Genomic DNA, 14,420 nt, shown 5'->3' with positions numbered 1-14,420 from the left:
CACACGGGGGCTCCGGGCGCGATGCGGAGTCAGGGTCCCCCCACCCCGTGGATCCGGGACAGGGCCCGGGACGGGACGAGCCACAGCCCGAGCCCGGCCCCCCACCTCAGCACGCATGCGGGCATTGAGTGGGCGCTCAACACTGAGAAGGCAGGCCTGAGTCTCAGGAGGCCCTGTGCCCCCCACTCGCGATCCCCGCCCTTCAGTGCGGAGGTGCCAGGGGACCCAGCCGGCCAGGCCGCTCCCTGCCCCACACCCAGGACCCGAGTCTCCACAGGGAGACAGCAGACCACCGACAGAAACCACTCCACGTGCTGAGAAGTTCAGGGAGCGGCGGGGGCTCGGAGAGCATGGGGGCTGACCCCAGGGGATGACGCCTGGGGAGGGGGGCTCCAGGGAAACAAAGACGGCCAGGCCGGAACCAGGCAGGGCAGAGAGGGCACAGGCCCGGCCCAGCCGCTCCTCAGGGCGGCACACGGACCAGGCCTGCTTCCCACCCAGCGCCTCCCGCCCTTTCCCGGCATCACCCCCATTCAGTGCTCGAGCCTCCTCAGGAAACTGCGATCCTTTTTTATCCATTTTCCAGATGAGGAAAGTAACAAAACCAAGAGACCCACTGGTTTATTTTGTTTAGGAAAGATGAAATTGGCCCTGAAATAACTATCAGAGGCTTGGGCCACTACGGCCAGAAAAAGACCCCACAACCCAGATCAAGCTAACTACCTACAGTGAAAATAACACCAAAAGCACAACATACTTAAAAAAGAAAAATACATATCAAGGTGCATCATGAAGGACAGTTACTAATTTGACTTGGAAAACACTTTGTTGTTGTTTTTTTTTAAGCAATCACGTTACATTTTTACAAAACAAAAACCAAAAACAAACAAAAAAAAGAAAAACAAAAGAAAAAAAACCCAAAATTAAATAAAAAGGTTTGGCAGAAGACTCTGGATAAGGTTTGGGAAGCCCCTTGAGAAGCACATGAAGACAACAAACCTCTCTCCTCCCACACGCACAAAAAACCTGGAACACGCCCTGGGGGTCCCGAGTGACCAAGGCCCACCCAGGGCCGTGACTCTAGCCGCCTCCGTCAGGAAACCCCCGGCCTCTGCCACAGCCCCGAACGATTCCTCCACTTCCACGACCTCCAGTGATGAAACACGACTGCGTTCCAGGTTGTTTAACCCCACCAAAAACACCAGTCGTTACACACACAACACGCGTGAGCCTTGAAAACCCCATGGCAGGAACCAGACACAGAAGGCCACACACCGTGTGATTCCACCGACACAAAACGACCAGCAGAGGCAAATCCAGAGATGGAAAGTAGACCAGTGGGTGCCAGGGGCTGGGTCCCTGCTAACAGGCCCAGGGGTGCCCTTGTGGGTGAGGAACATGTTCTAAAATTGATTGCAGTGATGGCTGCACAACTTCTGAATACACTGAAAACCGCTGCATTGTGCAATTTAAATTGGTGAACTCAGTAGCATGTGAATGATATCTCACTAATATTTATTTCTTGATGATTTCACAGCAGCCTAACCATTAAAAAGACCAGGCCATTGGTTTTCCTTGTGCATTTTAAGAGCTTTTTATAATTTCCCAAAACCCCCAAAAAGAAATAATAAAGGTAATGTTTTTGAAGTTCTAAAAAATATTTTTAAAGAGAGCAAAATAAAGGTCAATCCATGAGGGCTTCCCTGGTGGCGCAGTGGTTGAGAATCTGCCTGCTAATGCAGGGGACACGGGTTCGAGCCCTGGTCTGGGAAGATCCCACATGCCACGGAGCAGCTGGGCCCGTGAGCCACAACTACTGAGCCTGTGCATCTGGAGCCTGTGCCCCGCAACGGGAGGGGCCGCGATAGTGAAAGGCCCGCGCACCGCGATGAAGAGCGGTCCCCACACCGCGATGAAGAGTGGCCCCCACTTGCCGCAACTAGAGAAAGCCCTCGCACGAACCAAAGACTCAACACAGCCAAAAATAAATAAATAAATAAATAAATAAAGTAGCTATAAAAAATTTAAAAAAAAAAAAAAAAAAAAAAAAAAAAAAAAGGTCAATCCATGAGAAAACACAGGATATAATTTCCTCAAAAACAAATGCTTTTGGTCAATGTATAATGTATCTAAAATTAAGACCCATCCAAAAAATAAAGGAGGGAACACTTCCCAGCCCATCCTGCAAGGCCAAGATCTTCCTGATATCAAAACCAAAAGCACCACAAGAAAAGAAAACTACAGAACAATATCTCTCATAAATATAAATGCAAAATCCTTAACAAAATACTAGCAAACTGAATCCAACACTATTTAAAAAAGAATTATACACCAAATTCAAGTGGGAGGCATCCCAAGAGTGCTAGGATGACTGAATATAGGAAAATCAATGTCCTATATCATATCAAGAGAAGGACAAAACCCGTAAATCTGAAAAGACACTGAAAGAACAAGTCCAATACTCTCTCATGATTAAAAGTAAAAAATAGAAAAGATTGAATAAACTAAAAATAGAAGGCAATTTCCTCCGAAAAGGGGCATCTACAAAAATGGCACAACTACCATCGTACTCAGCAGTAAAAGACTGACTGGTCCCCCAAGATCAAGAACCAGGCTGGACGCCTGCCCTCACACACCGTGGGTTCTGGCCAGGGCAGTCAGGCAAGGAGAAGAGACAAAAGCATCCAGGTTGGAAGGAATAAGTAAAACTATGTCTATTTGCAGAAAACATGGTCTTCTATATGTAAAATCCCAAAGAATCCATTAAAAATATTGGAACTAATAAACCAGTTCAGCAAGGTTACAGGACACAAGATCAAGGTGTGAAAATCACCTGTATCGCTACACATTCGCAACAAACAACCTGAAAAGGGAAGTAAAAACTAATTCCATTTACTACAGCATCAAAAAAATAACATTTAGGAATAAATTTAACAAAAGAAACGCAAAGCTTATCACCTGAAAGTGACAAAACATTATTGAAGGAAACTAAGGAGCTAAATAAACAGAGAGCCCTTCCGATTTCACGGATGGGAAGACCTAGCATTGTAAGGAGACAACACTCCCCAAAGCGATCTACAGATTCAGTGTGATTCCTACCAAGATCCCAAGGGCCTTAATGCAGAAGCGGAAAAGCCGATCCTCAGATGCACACGGAACCACAAGGGGCCCCGAGGATCCAAAACCACCTGGGAAAGAACAAGGTCGGAGGACGCGCGCTTCCCGATTTCCAACCTGCTACAAGGCCGCGGTGGCCAGACGAAGGCACAGCCCAGAGCCAGGACAGGCCCTCCGGCCGTGGCGGGCTCACCAGCGTCTCCTTGTCTCTCTGCCACCTGCTCCACTCCTCCGCGTCCGCTCGGCTCGGCCTCGGCTGTGCTGCCGTCCCCGCGTCCTCGCGTCCTGGCTGCTCTAACCTCTCCCGCGCTCTCGGCGGGGTCTCCACGGGTGGCCTCGGCGCCGCACTTACCTCCTGCTCCCGCTCCACCTCCTGGCGGGGCACGTGGGCCTCAGCCTCCAGGGCTCGCTGCCGCGCGGCCTCCAGCGCCACCTCCAGCTCCAGCACGCGGGCCTCGCAGCCCCTGAGCTTCTGCAGCAGAGCTGGATGCGCCTGCTTGTGCTGCGGCCGCCGGCTCAGCCGCTCCGTGAGCAGGCGCTCGTGCTGCAGGGCCTCCGAGAGCTCGCGGGAGCGGCCCTGCTCGGCCTCCAGGCTCCGCTGCAGCTCTGAGAGGTGGCCACGCTCCTGCGCCAGCAGCGCCTCGCAGCGCGAGGCCTCGATCTGCAGCTCCTTCCGGAGGTTGTCCTTCGCCGTCTGCTCGTGTTTTAGCGCCACGCACAGCTGGTTACTCTGCGCGCACTGCTTCTCCAAAGACGCCCTTAACTCCTGCATCGGGGAAAAGTGGGACGAGGCAAGTCAAAGCCAGAGCAAGAGCATCTGAACAGCTTCCGCAGCTGGAGCTTCTGACGTCACACCCTGGGTAAAAGGAGGGCGAGCGATAACCCTCTTTTCGTGGCTCTGCCGGCCTTGCTCGTGGATGCGGCGCTTTTCTGAGCGCAGTGCCACGTCCCAGGTTCACCTCCCTCCCTGAATCAGGGGCTCCGGTGCTGCGGAAGGGCGGGCCCTCGACCCCCTCACGGTGCTTGGCTCAGCCAGGCCTACGGGACGCCGCTGCGCGTGGCCACGCGGCTGCCACACAGGGTGCCGGCCAGAGGCCTCCCCTGCGCACGGGCGGGGCCCCCATGCGGCTCTGGGGCTGCACTGCCCTCACGGAAGCGAATGCCCGGAGGCGAGGGCCGCACGTGCAGGGACGCTCTGAGCCCTGAAGGTGCAGCCGCGTCGCAGCCCCAGGCCCTGGCCCCTGGGCACAATGGCGGCCGCGCGTCACCTCCAGGGTCCTGGCGCTCTGGCGCTCCCTCTGCAGGCGCTGCAGTCGCTCCTCCTCCAGCCGGCTCTGCAGGGCCCGCTCCTCGGCACGCTCGCCCTCCAGCTGCTGCCGCGCGGCCTGCAGCTCACCCTCCTTGCCGTCCAGCACCGACCTGTGTGGGGACACGGGCTCTCAAGGGGGCGCCGGCCAGCACCCGGGGCTCCCAGCGCAGGGAGGGCGGGCCCTGCGGTGTGTGCGGCCCCCCACGAGCCTGCGGGGGCAGAGGCTCCTCCCCAACACCCATCACGACAGCCGGGCAAACCGCGGCTTCGGATGGCATCTTTCACTTCGAGGCCAAGACGTGGCAGGAGCCACGTGACTTCCATCATTATTCGGCCAGAAGCCTGAGGGCAGGACTAGAAGGTGGAGCCTTGCCAGTGGGGTCGCACCTCAGCTGAAGGACCTCTTTCTGCACCTCGTTGAGGGACTTCAGCAGCCGCTCGTTGTCCTGTCTACACTCGCAGAGCTCAGATTTCAGATCTCTGACTGTGTTCTGTTCCACCACCAGCAGCTTCCGGACGTCATTTGCTTTCTCCTGCTCTTCGTTCAGGGTCTTCTGCAGGTCGCTTACTATACCTTTTTCCTGCTCAACCTTATACGCCAATAACTCAACTAAGAAAGAGATTAAATGAATTAAAATAGCATTATCCACGAGTCCAAAGTGAGCTGCACAAATGATTTAACAAATTAGTAACCAACCAGTAAAAGAATGGGATGTGTTCACTCTGGGGGGACAGGAAGCGTCTATGACCCAGAAGCCGTTGTTTCTGACGGAACCAAGATACTCGGGACACATGCCTTCTGCCCACACCCGCCCCAGCCTCGCCCTCGCGGCCAGTGAGCATCCAGAGAGAGACACACAGGCAGAGAGCGGGCGGGATCACCCAGCCGTGCAGGCCATGTGATGCAATGGGGTTCCGGGGTTGGGGGGGCACACGCCCTCTCGACCCCTGCGATCTTCAGGCCTGGGGTCTCCCAAGGGCAGAGGCTGGAGCTGGGCCAAGATGGACCTCCATAGAGCCCACCCAGCCTGGCACACGAAGCCCGGTGTGACCATCCCGTGGCCACCCCACTCGCCACCCCTGCACTAACTGCCTCCCACCAGAGACAACCCAGCCCAGACAGCTTCGCTGGAGAACCCTCCCAGAACTAGGAGCAGACACACCCACTCCTCCAGGAACCGAAAGCAGAAGAAAAAAACCCACAGACCAGGACCCTCATGAACACAGATGCAAAATACGAGCAAGTCCAGCCCAGAGGTGCACAGCGTGAGGCCTCACGCTGAGGCTGGGGCTCGGAGGCAGGCTGCCCCACGGGACGGAGTCGAGTCCTCACCCGGCACTCAGAGCATCCCCCGGGGAAGTGGCAAGAACAAGAGGAGAGGAGATGGGGAAGAAAAAATAAGATGAAGTGTTCTTTCCCTGCAGATGACATGAGTGTCTGTGTAAAAATCCCAGAGTCTAAATTAAACTCAGAAACCTGCCACAGGCCACTTCAGCCTCTTGCGAGCCCCAGTGGCCCTCGCGGACGTGGGCCTGCGGCGCCCAGCACGCTGGCGCCGACACGGCCCCCACCAGCTGCTCACCAGGATGCTGGGAAAGGCCTCCACCCTGACCGGCACGCGTTCTGCACTCGGCGGCCTGCGGAGTCAGCTAGGGGCTCGCTGACCTGCCTGCCACCTCCCGACAGGTGAGTGTCAGGATAAACGTTTCAGGGCCAAAGCCGAGAGGCCACACCCACCCTGCCTCCGCAGCTGGTGTTCTTGGTGGCTCCCGCGGGCCTCCGCGCTGGTCAGTGCCACGCACAGCTGCTGCAGCTTCTCCTGGTTCTGCAGGTGCGTCATCCGCAGCTGGGCACGCAAAGCCTGGATCTCGGACAGCAGGCTACTCCTGTCCGACAGGAGAAGGTGCTCCAAGGACTTCTCCTGCAGGTCCCCCTGCAGATGGGGTGGCAGGGGATCAGGGCAGGGGGACATAAGACACAGCAGAAAAAGGGGGTCCTGAGGGCTGGCGTGCCAGGCAAGAGCAGCCCCTGCCCCGCAGCTCATGCTCCCGGCGTCCCTGCCACAGGAGGACGCGGGCGACAGCTGTGCGGCACGAACGCAGGCACAGTGGCCCTGGAACCCTCAGGTCGCAGGCAGCTCTGCCCCCAGCACCTTGGTCTCGCTTCCTGGGCCTGGTCGACGCTCGCTACGCACCCTGCCCTCTCTTACGAGGGAACTGGCGGGGAGCAGGCTCCCACAGCCCTCGCGGTGCTGACCCTCCAACCCTGGGCTCAGCGCTCACAGCCTGGAGCCGGGCCGCCTAGAACTGCTCTTCTGCTTTCAAGGAAAGGCCAGTTATTTCCAGAACAGAGTAAGATCCTGAAGGAAGGTAAGTGCACAGAGTTTTCCACTTCATGGAATTCATGCATAAAAACACAGTGTTATCTGTGGACTGAAGCAGGATTTGCTGCTCAGTTACTGCCTTGCTCTAAGGTCGAGTGAAACGTGGGAACCACGATTCACGTGTGAAACACGCTCCGTCACCCTCTGTGTCAGGGTGGGCTCCGGGGGGAAGCCAGGGCATGGGCTCACCTGCTCCTGGACCACCTTCTCCAGCCTCTCCAACAGGGAGCCGCAGCCCCCAGGGCCTGAGCCACAGGGCCGGGGCCGCAGCTCGACTCTCAGTATCTCCCGTTCCTTTTCAAAGGCCTCTTGCACGATTTGCAGAAATTCCCCTCTCCAGTCGAGGCCCACGTTGGAAGGTTCCTAAAATATTGAAACAAAGAGTCTGTGTCCCTATAAACGCATCCTGCAGGTTCAAACAGAACCCACCCCAACTTACGGAGACACACGGATGTCCATGACCACCTAGGGGCACGAGGAGCCAGCTCTGGGCAGAGAACCTCCCCAACACGACGGGGAAGTAAGACAGAGTGAATGTCAGCAAGCAAATCTCTCTTCCGACTGCTGCACATGGGCCTCAGATCCAGGGGAGGCCAGGCCCTGAATGGTGCAGTGTGTGTGTGTGTGTGTGTGTGTGTGTGTGTGTGCGCCCATGCGTGTGCATGTGTGGGGCATGTGTGTGTGTGTGTGCAGGGGCAGGGGGCGTGTGTGTGTGCAGGAGCGGGGGTGTGTGCGTGTGTGTGCACGTGTGCAGGGGTGGGGGTGTGTGCGTGTATGTGTGCAGTGGTGGGGGCCGTGTGCATGTGTGTGCAGGTGTGGGGGGCGTGTGTGTGTGCAGGGGCGGGGGGCGTGCGTGTGTGTGCAGGCATGGGGGGCGTGTGTGTGTGCAGGGGCGGGGGGCGTGTGTGTGTGCAGGGGCAGGGGGCGTGTGTGTGCGTGCGCGCTCATGTGTGCAGGCATGGGGGCGTGTGCATGTGTGTGCAGGGGCGGGGGGCATGTGCGCGTGTGCAGGTGTGTGCATATGTGTGTGTGTATGTGTGCAGACGTGGGGGCGTGCGTGTATGTGCAGGGGCGTGAGCGTGTGTGCAGGGGTGGGGGTGTGTGTGTGCAGGGGTGGGGCGTGTGTGTGCATGTGTGTGTGCAGGCGGGGGTGTGCGTGTGTGTGCAGGGGCGTGAGCGTGTGTGTGTGTGCAGGGGCGTGAGCGTGCGTGTGTGTGCAGGGGCGTGAGCGTGTGTGTGAGCAGGGGTGGGGGCGTGTGTGTGTGCAGGTGCATGTGTGTGTGCATGTGTGTGTGTGCAGGGGTGGGGGTGCGCGCGTGTGTGCATGTGTGTGTGCAGGGGTGGGGGTGTGTGCGTGTGTGTGCAGGGGCGTGAGCGTGTGTGTGTGCAGGGGTGGGGGCGTGTGTGCATGTGTGTGTGCAGGGGTGGGGGCGTGTGTGTGCGCGCGTGTGTGTGCAGGGGTGGGGGTGCGCGCGTGTGTGCATGTGTGTGCAGGGGTGGGGGTGTGCGCGTGTGTGCAGGGGCGTGAGCGTGTGTGTGAGCAGGGGTGGGGGCGTGTGTGTGTGCAGGGGCGTGTGTGTGTGCAGGGGTGGGGGCGTGCGTGTGTGTGTGCATGTGTGTGTGTGCAGGGGTGGGGGTGCACGCGTGTGTGCATGTGTGTGCAGGGGTGGGGGTGTGCGCGTGTGTGTGCAGGGGCGTGAGCGTGTGTGCGCGCAGGGGTGGGGGCGTGTGTGTGCACGTGTGTGTGCAGTGGTGGGGGGTGCGCGTGTGTGTGTGTGCAGGAGTGTGCGCATGTGTGTGTAGGGGTGGGGTTAGGGTTAGTATCCACGCAGGGGGTGTGGTGTCTATACGGGCCACGCACCGGTTGGCTGCCCTCTGGCACCTGCTTGGGCCCACCTGCCCCCTTCCCTTAAAGTTGGGGGTCTGCCCACTGCTCCGTCCACACTCCATGGCCGGCTGGCTCCCTTGCACACGGTTCCGCATCTGGCCCTCACCTCCATGTTGCCCCTCGGCCCGGCCCCCATACCCATCTCTCCATCAAGAGCCTCCCTGCAGGGCTGCAGCCGGCCCCTTCCCCGCAGCCTCTCCTGGAGGCTGGAGCCCAGGGAATGCGAGTGGGAGGGTGGCTGACCAGGCATGGCCTCCCTGCCTGCCGCTGACCCGCCTCTTGCTCCTCTACTCCCACTTCTGGGGCCAAGAAAGGCCCTCAACCAGGTCCGTGCCCACTGCTTCTCCTCTGTATCTAGAAGGCCTGTACCTTCTCCCCCTTCGGGGGTCCTGGGGTGGCATGCTCCCTGGGAGCTGGTGCTGCCTCCAGCAGGCCCTGGCCCCCCATCGTGAGGCACTCGAGGCGGGTGCTGGGCTCGCCCCTGCTCAGGATGCTCGGGGGTCCATGGTATTCAGACAGGGCCAGGATGTGGTGGCTCTCGTCACACACCATCTGCAGCAAAGCCTGAAACGGACAAACATTTCAGAAAGAAGGAGAAGCAGCTTGAAACCTGTCACCATCACTGCCCCGCTGTCACTCGCCAAGGCTCACCAGGCCGCCCCCACGGCCTTTGCACCAGAGACCAGAGTTGCTGCTCTGACCGTAAGGTTCTCAAACTTTCCTCCCCGTAGCTGTCACAGACAAGTAAACGTTTTGAACGAGTGAATTTCTGTGTGAGCTGCTCCAACAAAGGCCCCACAATCCAGCTATCCCGCCTGCTCCCTCACAGTAGCTGCTCAGTTCAGGGAAATCCACAGCCAAGTCAGCAAGATGCCAGGCACCTCCCTGGCCCTCCCGGGACCACAGCTCCCCACCAGGAGGGAGACCCGAGAGCCGCACAGGGACAGCTCGGGGGAAAGGCAGCTGCAGATGGTACCAGGCCAGCTACTGGCCGCTGCAGCCCTCTCACGCCCCCGGGGGAGCCCAGAGTACGTGAGCACAGGAAGGGGTCTTCCACACCACCAGGGTGTGGAGTGGTAGTTACAGAGTGATGGGACATGGCACCTGGGACGTGCATGCCGGCCGTCTGTGCTGCCCACAGAGGCTGAGAGAGGAAGGCGCACCCCGCCCAGGGCCACCCTTCTGGACGGCTAGTGCTACGGCCAATGCAGAGCGCAAGTGACTGTGACCGTCCTCACACCGCGTGTCAACACAGGTTCCTGCAAGGGGCACGTTAGGGAAGCATAAAAGTAGCAACGAAGAGGCCTATGCCAAAGAATGACTAGTTACTTAACTAGAAACAGGTCTTCCTCTAATTCTAATGACGTGACCAAAAACGTGAAACAGTAACATGAAAGTGCTAGACACCAAACTGTAAACTCTGTTTACAAGCGGCCATCTTGAACACTCTACAACAATTTCACTTGAAAAACAATGTATGTGATACAGAATGGAGGCAAATCACAGCCCCGGGGAAGGAGGGGTGGGGAGGCGGGGAGGCTGTAGAGTGGACGGGGCCGCAGGCCGTAAACACCTCCTCCTGGGTCACAGAAGGACAAAAAAGGTGTTCTGAAAAACACCTCTGGAAAAGAACAGCTGTGACAAGCGAGGTCCTCCGCCCTCGCCAAACAGGTGCACGGCGGCCAGGAGGACGGACGTGGAGCGGCCCCCGGGCCACGGGCACAGTCAGGCCGTGAGATCCCGGAGCCTCTGCCCTGAGGACCGCGGAGTCGCAGGGGGCCTCGGCCTGCAGTCTCGCAGCCGCACGTGAACCAGCCGCCCCGCGGGGCCCGTCTGACCAGCTGACACACGCTTCCCGGCGTGACGGACCTTCACCAGCGTCGCCGGCCTCAGGGCGGCCAGAGCCGCGACCGCACGAGGCTCCTGAGACTCGGCCCCGCGGCGAGTGGCCCACGCGCCCCACTGAGGATGGTGCAGCGGAGGGGCTGGCAGGGAACACAGAAGCCGGGCTGACTGACCCAACAGGCTGCTGCGGGGTGGCCGCTCCTGACTTTCTCTCCTGCCGCCTCAGCACTTCTGGAAAAGGCTCCAGGGCCTCTGCTGGGTCTCTTTCTTTCTTTTCTTTTTTAATAACTAAGTATCAAGTATTAAACGTCAAAGCCTAAGCATGAAACACTGTCATTAACAACCAAACTTTTTCCTTAAAAATCAGGAATTCTAGTATTTATGTCATATAAAAAATTGAGGAATGCAAAAAAAAAAAAACAGCTAGAAGACATTGCTCCAATTTCAATTCTTAAAGGAATAAAACCAGTTTCATTTCAAATACAATTTCAGAGAAGATTTTACTTAACATCAAAATCGTTTCCTTTGGGAACACTTACTATCTGAATAAGAGAACCCTCAAAGCGTCTTGGGAAAGCCTCAAAAGCCAAACAAGCAAAAACCACAACTGCTTCCCAAAACAGGGTCACGAGGTCTGGCACCTGAACGACACTCAGGAAGACCAATCCAGTTTCGCCTTGCGACTCAGGACAGCGCCACGCCGTGCAGGCCCTCTGGGCGCTGTGCTGTGACAGGTGCTGCAGGAGGAGCCGCCCCGGGCACAGCGCCCGCGGCCCCCGAGCGTGGCCAGGCCCCACCTGGGACACCGTCCCTGTGGTCCTGCCACAGCGGCGCATCTCCTCCCTTTGAGCCGCTACGCAAGGCACAAACTCGTAGCAGGGCTGAGGCCAGTGCAGCTGCGGACGGGCCAGAGGGGAGGCCCCTCGAGCCCCCTCCCCTGCTCCCCGCCGGCCAGTACCTTCACTTGCTTCGGATGGACTTCTTTCTCCTTCATGGCGCCCAGCGGCCGTCGGAAACCCCGGGGGCTGAGAGGCGCTGCGGGACCAGCAGTGGGCGCTCCCAGTCTTCCCGAGCCTTGGCTTAGTGTCTCTCCAAACCCCGCGCCATCACCTAGAAACACACCGCAGAGTCAGGGCCTAGACCCGCGACTCTGGTGGCGATCCTCAGGGACGGCCCCGAAGCACCGGGAGAGCCACGGCCAGGCTCCTCTCACCAAAGGAAACATCGATGGACACCCCCAGACAGTAAAAATGTTTCATAAAAACGTTAAGATGAGAGCTACACACATTAAGTAAGAAAACGTACATTTTGCACGTTTAGCATGTTAATGTCCGTGATTTGAACATAAACCCTCCGGGCAGCTCAGCTCATTTTCACAGATGCAATGTGTGTTTCCTCACCCCCAAAAGACGGGGCAAATCGGCAACTGTGCTGAGCGCCTCGGAGGACGGACGAGAGAGGCAGCGGGACACGAGGAGGAGGCTGAGCGGGAGGACAGGCCCGAAGCGCCCGGAGGAGCAGCAGCATCTCGCGGGGCGGGGGACGCCTGATCTGGGGGTGGGTGGAGAAAAGCCTGGACCGGGCAGCCCGGCTGGGGAGCCCTCAACAAAGTCTCAAATTTGAGACTCCAGGAGCCTCTGTCTGATGGGAGGGGCCTCAAAATAGAACTCATAACCTCTCGGAAGCACGCAGCTCCCTGAGCTGTTCCTGAGCCTTGAACTGTGGTCAGTCCAGGAAGACTTGGAAGCACACACTCTGGAAAACGGAAGGAGGCACCCGGTGGAAAAGCAGAGCCCACCGTCCCCACCGGCATACAGCTCGGGGAGGGCAGGTGGGTCTCGTGGAGCCGCCGGCAAGGCCCCTCTGAGCACAGAGCTGCCATCCAGTGAGCCGTTCACGACTGCCCTCTCAGAAGTCTACCTTCTCAAACGTGCCAGGAACATTCAAACACAAAAGACGGAGAGAAACAGAGACTCAGAGAAAGTGTGGAAGAAACAGAGTAAAGGCAGCAAACAGAAGAAAACATCAGAAAAATTAGAGCATCCCCAGAGAAATAAGAAGGGGAGTATCGTTCAGGAAGCAAGGGTTAGCGTTAGGAAAAAGGAGTAGTCAGAAACTAAAACAGCAAAAACAAAAACAGTCAATACAAAGCTTAAGAAGTAAAGCTCTGAAAAATCTCTTAGAAATGAGAACAAGAATACAAACATGGAAAAAGAGAAAATGAGTACAGGAGGTCCAACATGTGATCAATAAGAATTAACAAGACAGACGAGAGAAAACCGTGGGGGAAATGACCAAAGGACCAAGCAGAGTTCTCAGGGTGGGAGGACGTGCTCCAGGGGACCACGCACTGCTCTCATGACACCTGGGTCCAGGACGGCGGGCTCCACGCTCTGGAGGAACCCATCTCCCCACCCAGGGTCAAGCCCAAGCCCAAGATGCCGACCCCGCACACGCTTTGTCTCCAGAAACTTGTAGGGGGTCCAACCCGGAAAGCAAGGACCACGTTCAGGACGCGGGGAAGGCCGTCATGGGCAGCGCATACCTGCGCTCAAACACGCATCCTCGAAATGCAGACACTCGGCAGTGATGGGGCAGAAAGTGCAGGTGGGGCCATTTTAGGGAGACGGGAAGGGAGGTGTGTGGGGTTTGCTGCATAAATAAATACTAGAGCAAATTTCTGAAAGTTGAACATGATATCCTCAGGGAACGGCAACTCTAAGCAGGGAAACTGGACGAGAGGCTGCTCGTGGGACGCACCTCACAGAACTGCTCAAATTGTTACATCACGTGGCTACCGCTGGGAAGAAGTGAGAGCACCAGCTGGAAAGCTGTTGGCCCCATTCCGCAAATGCCAACATGCCCAGTGAACTGGACTTCACTGTTGCCTTGTCCTCAAAAGCACCCAATGAGACAATGGTGACTTTTTTCAAAAGTCACAACACCTTGAGGTGACTGACTTGTAAAAATCTAACAATTATAGAAGAAAGTATAAGGTTAGAAAGTCCCGGTGTGGCAGCCATCATAGTGACAAGGATCCAGGCAAGACCACCAAGAACCATCAGTGGAGGCTAAGTGGGTCCGAGCTTGAGGAGAGAAGGTCCCAGGGTCTCGAAAACCTACCCAGGACATCGGCCATTCAGAAGGAACAGAATGAAACCTGGCAGCACAACTGCAGAGTCCAAACTGACCCCCATGAAGAGCACGGCACTGCCAGGGCGCTCACGGTGTCCCACGAGATGCACACATGCCGACGAACCTGCCGCGAACATGAAGAGCCAGCGCTCGTGGGGTCCAGGCCCGAGCACTGCGCCAGGCCCCTGGCCTGCAAAGGGCATCTGGATGCACGGTGGCAGCCACTGCTTCTTCCTGTAAAGCGCACTAACGGGACAAAATCTCAGTGAGGCGTGCGGACGCGACGCTGCTCTGGGTCAGGGCGGATGTCCTGGCGTGGACTGGACTCCAGGAAATACACAGGGACCTTCTCAGGAGTAAAACGACATCAGGTCCTCAAGTAACAGAGCACAAACCCAGAGGGAGACAGAGACGCAGAGACGCAGAGAGAGAGAGAGGCAGAGTGTGCGCAAGCAACACGGCGCGTTAACATGGGACGTGCGAGGGGTGCGCAGGGACTCTGCACTGCTCTACACTCTGAAGCTGTAAAAATAAAGTTTGTGACTGACTCACTTTTTCCATCGCTTTTTCCTTCTAACCCAAGAGGAGGTGATCTTGACTTTTCTTGAGAATCAAGAGACGTTATGATAAAATCTTCAACATCTTTCTCCTGTTCAAATAGGTAGATGTTTAAATGATCATAAAATGATAACGTGTTATATCATGGAACTGAACTTGCCAGATGGAAAACTTGCTAAGTCCT

At 57.1% G+C, this 14,420-nt stretch overlaps 1 protein-coding gene across 7 annotated transcripts in view; it reads right to left on the bottom strand.

Moving 5' to 3' along the window:
• Window positions 1-14,420, bottom strand: part of PCNT (pericentrin) — a 107,767-nt gene that overhangs the window by 10,944 nt on the left and 82,403 nt on the right. For all 7 annotated transcript variants that reach the window (XM_057546125.1, XM_057546127.1, XM_057546129.1 and 4 more), the window contains 8 exons: window positions 14,231-14,327; window positions 11,502-11,653; window positions 9,068-9,262; window positions 7,000-7,173; window positions 6,165-6,360; window positions 4,814-5,036; window positions 4,386-4,536; window positions 3,470-3,883 (listed from right to left, as the gene is read on the bottom strand). In XM_057546125.1, the coding sequence (XP_057402108.1) occupies window positions 3,470-3,883; window positions 4,386-4,536; window positions 4,814-5,036; window positions 6,165-6,360; window positions 7,000-7,173; window positions 9,068-9,262; window positions 11,502-11,653; window positions 14,231-14,327 (1,602 nt within the window). The remainder of the gene's footprint in view (window positions 1-3,469; window positions 3,884-4,385; window positions 4,537-4,813; window positions 5,037-6,164; window positions 6,361-6,999; window positions 7,174-9,067; window positions 9,263-11,501; window positions 11,654-14,230; window positions 14,328-14,420) is intronic.

This window comes from Balaenoptera acutorostrata, chromosome 4 (assembly GCF_949987535.1).
Source record: "Balaenoptera acutorostrata chromosome 4, mBalAcu1.1, whole genome shotgun sequence".
In the NCBI taxonomy this organism is placed as follows: domain Eukaryota; kingdom Metazoa; phylum Chordata; class Mammalia; order Artiodactyla; family Balaenopteridae; genus Balaenoptera; species Balaenoptera acutorostrata.
The sequence above is the reverse complement of the archived record's forward strand: the minus strand, read 5'-3'. Positions and strand labels throughout refer to the sequence as shown.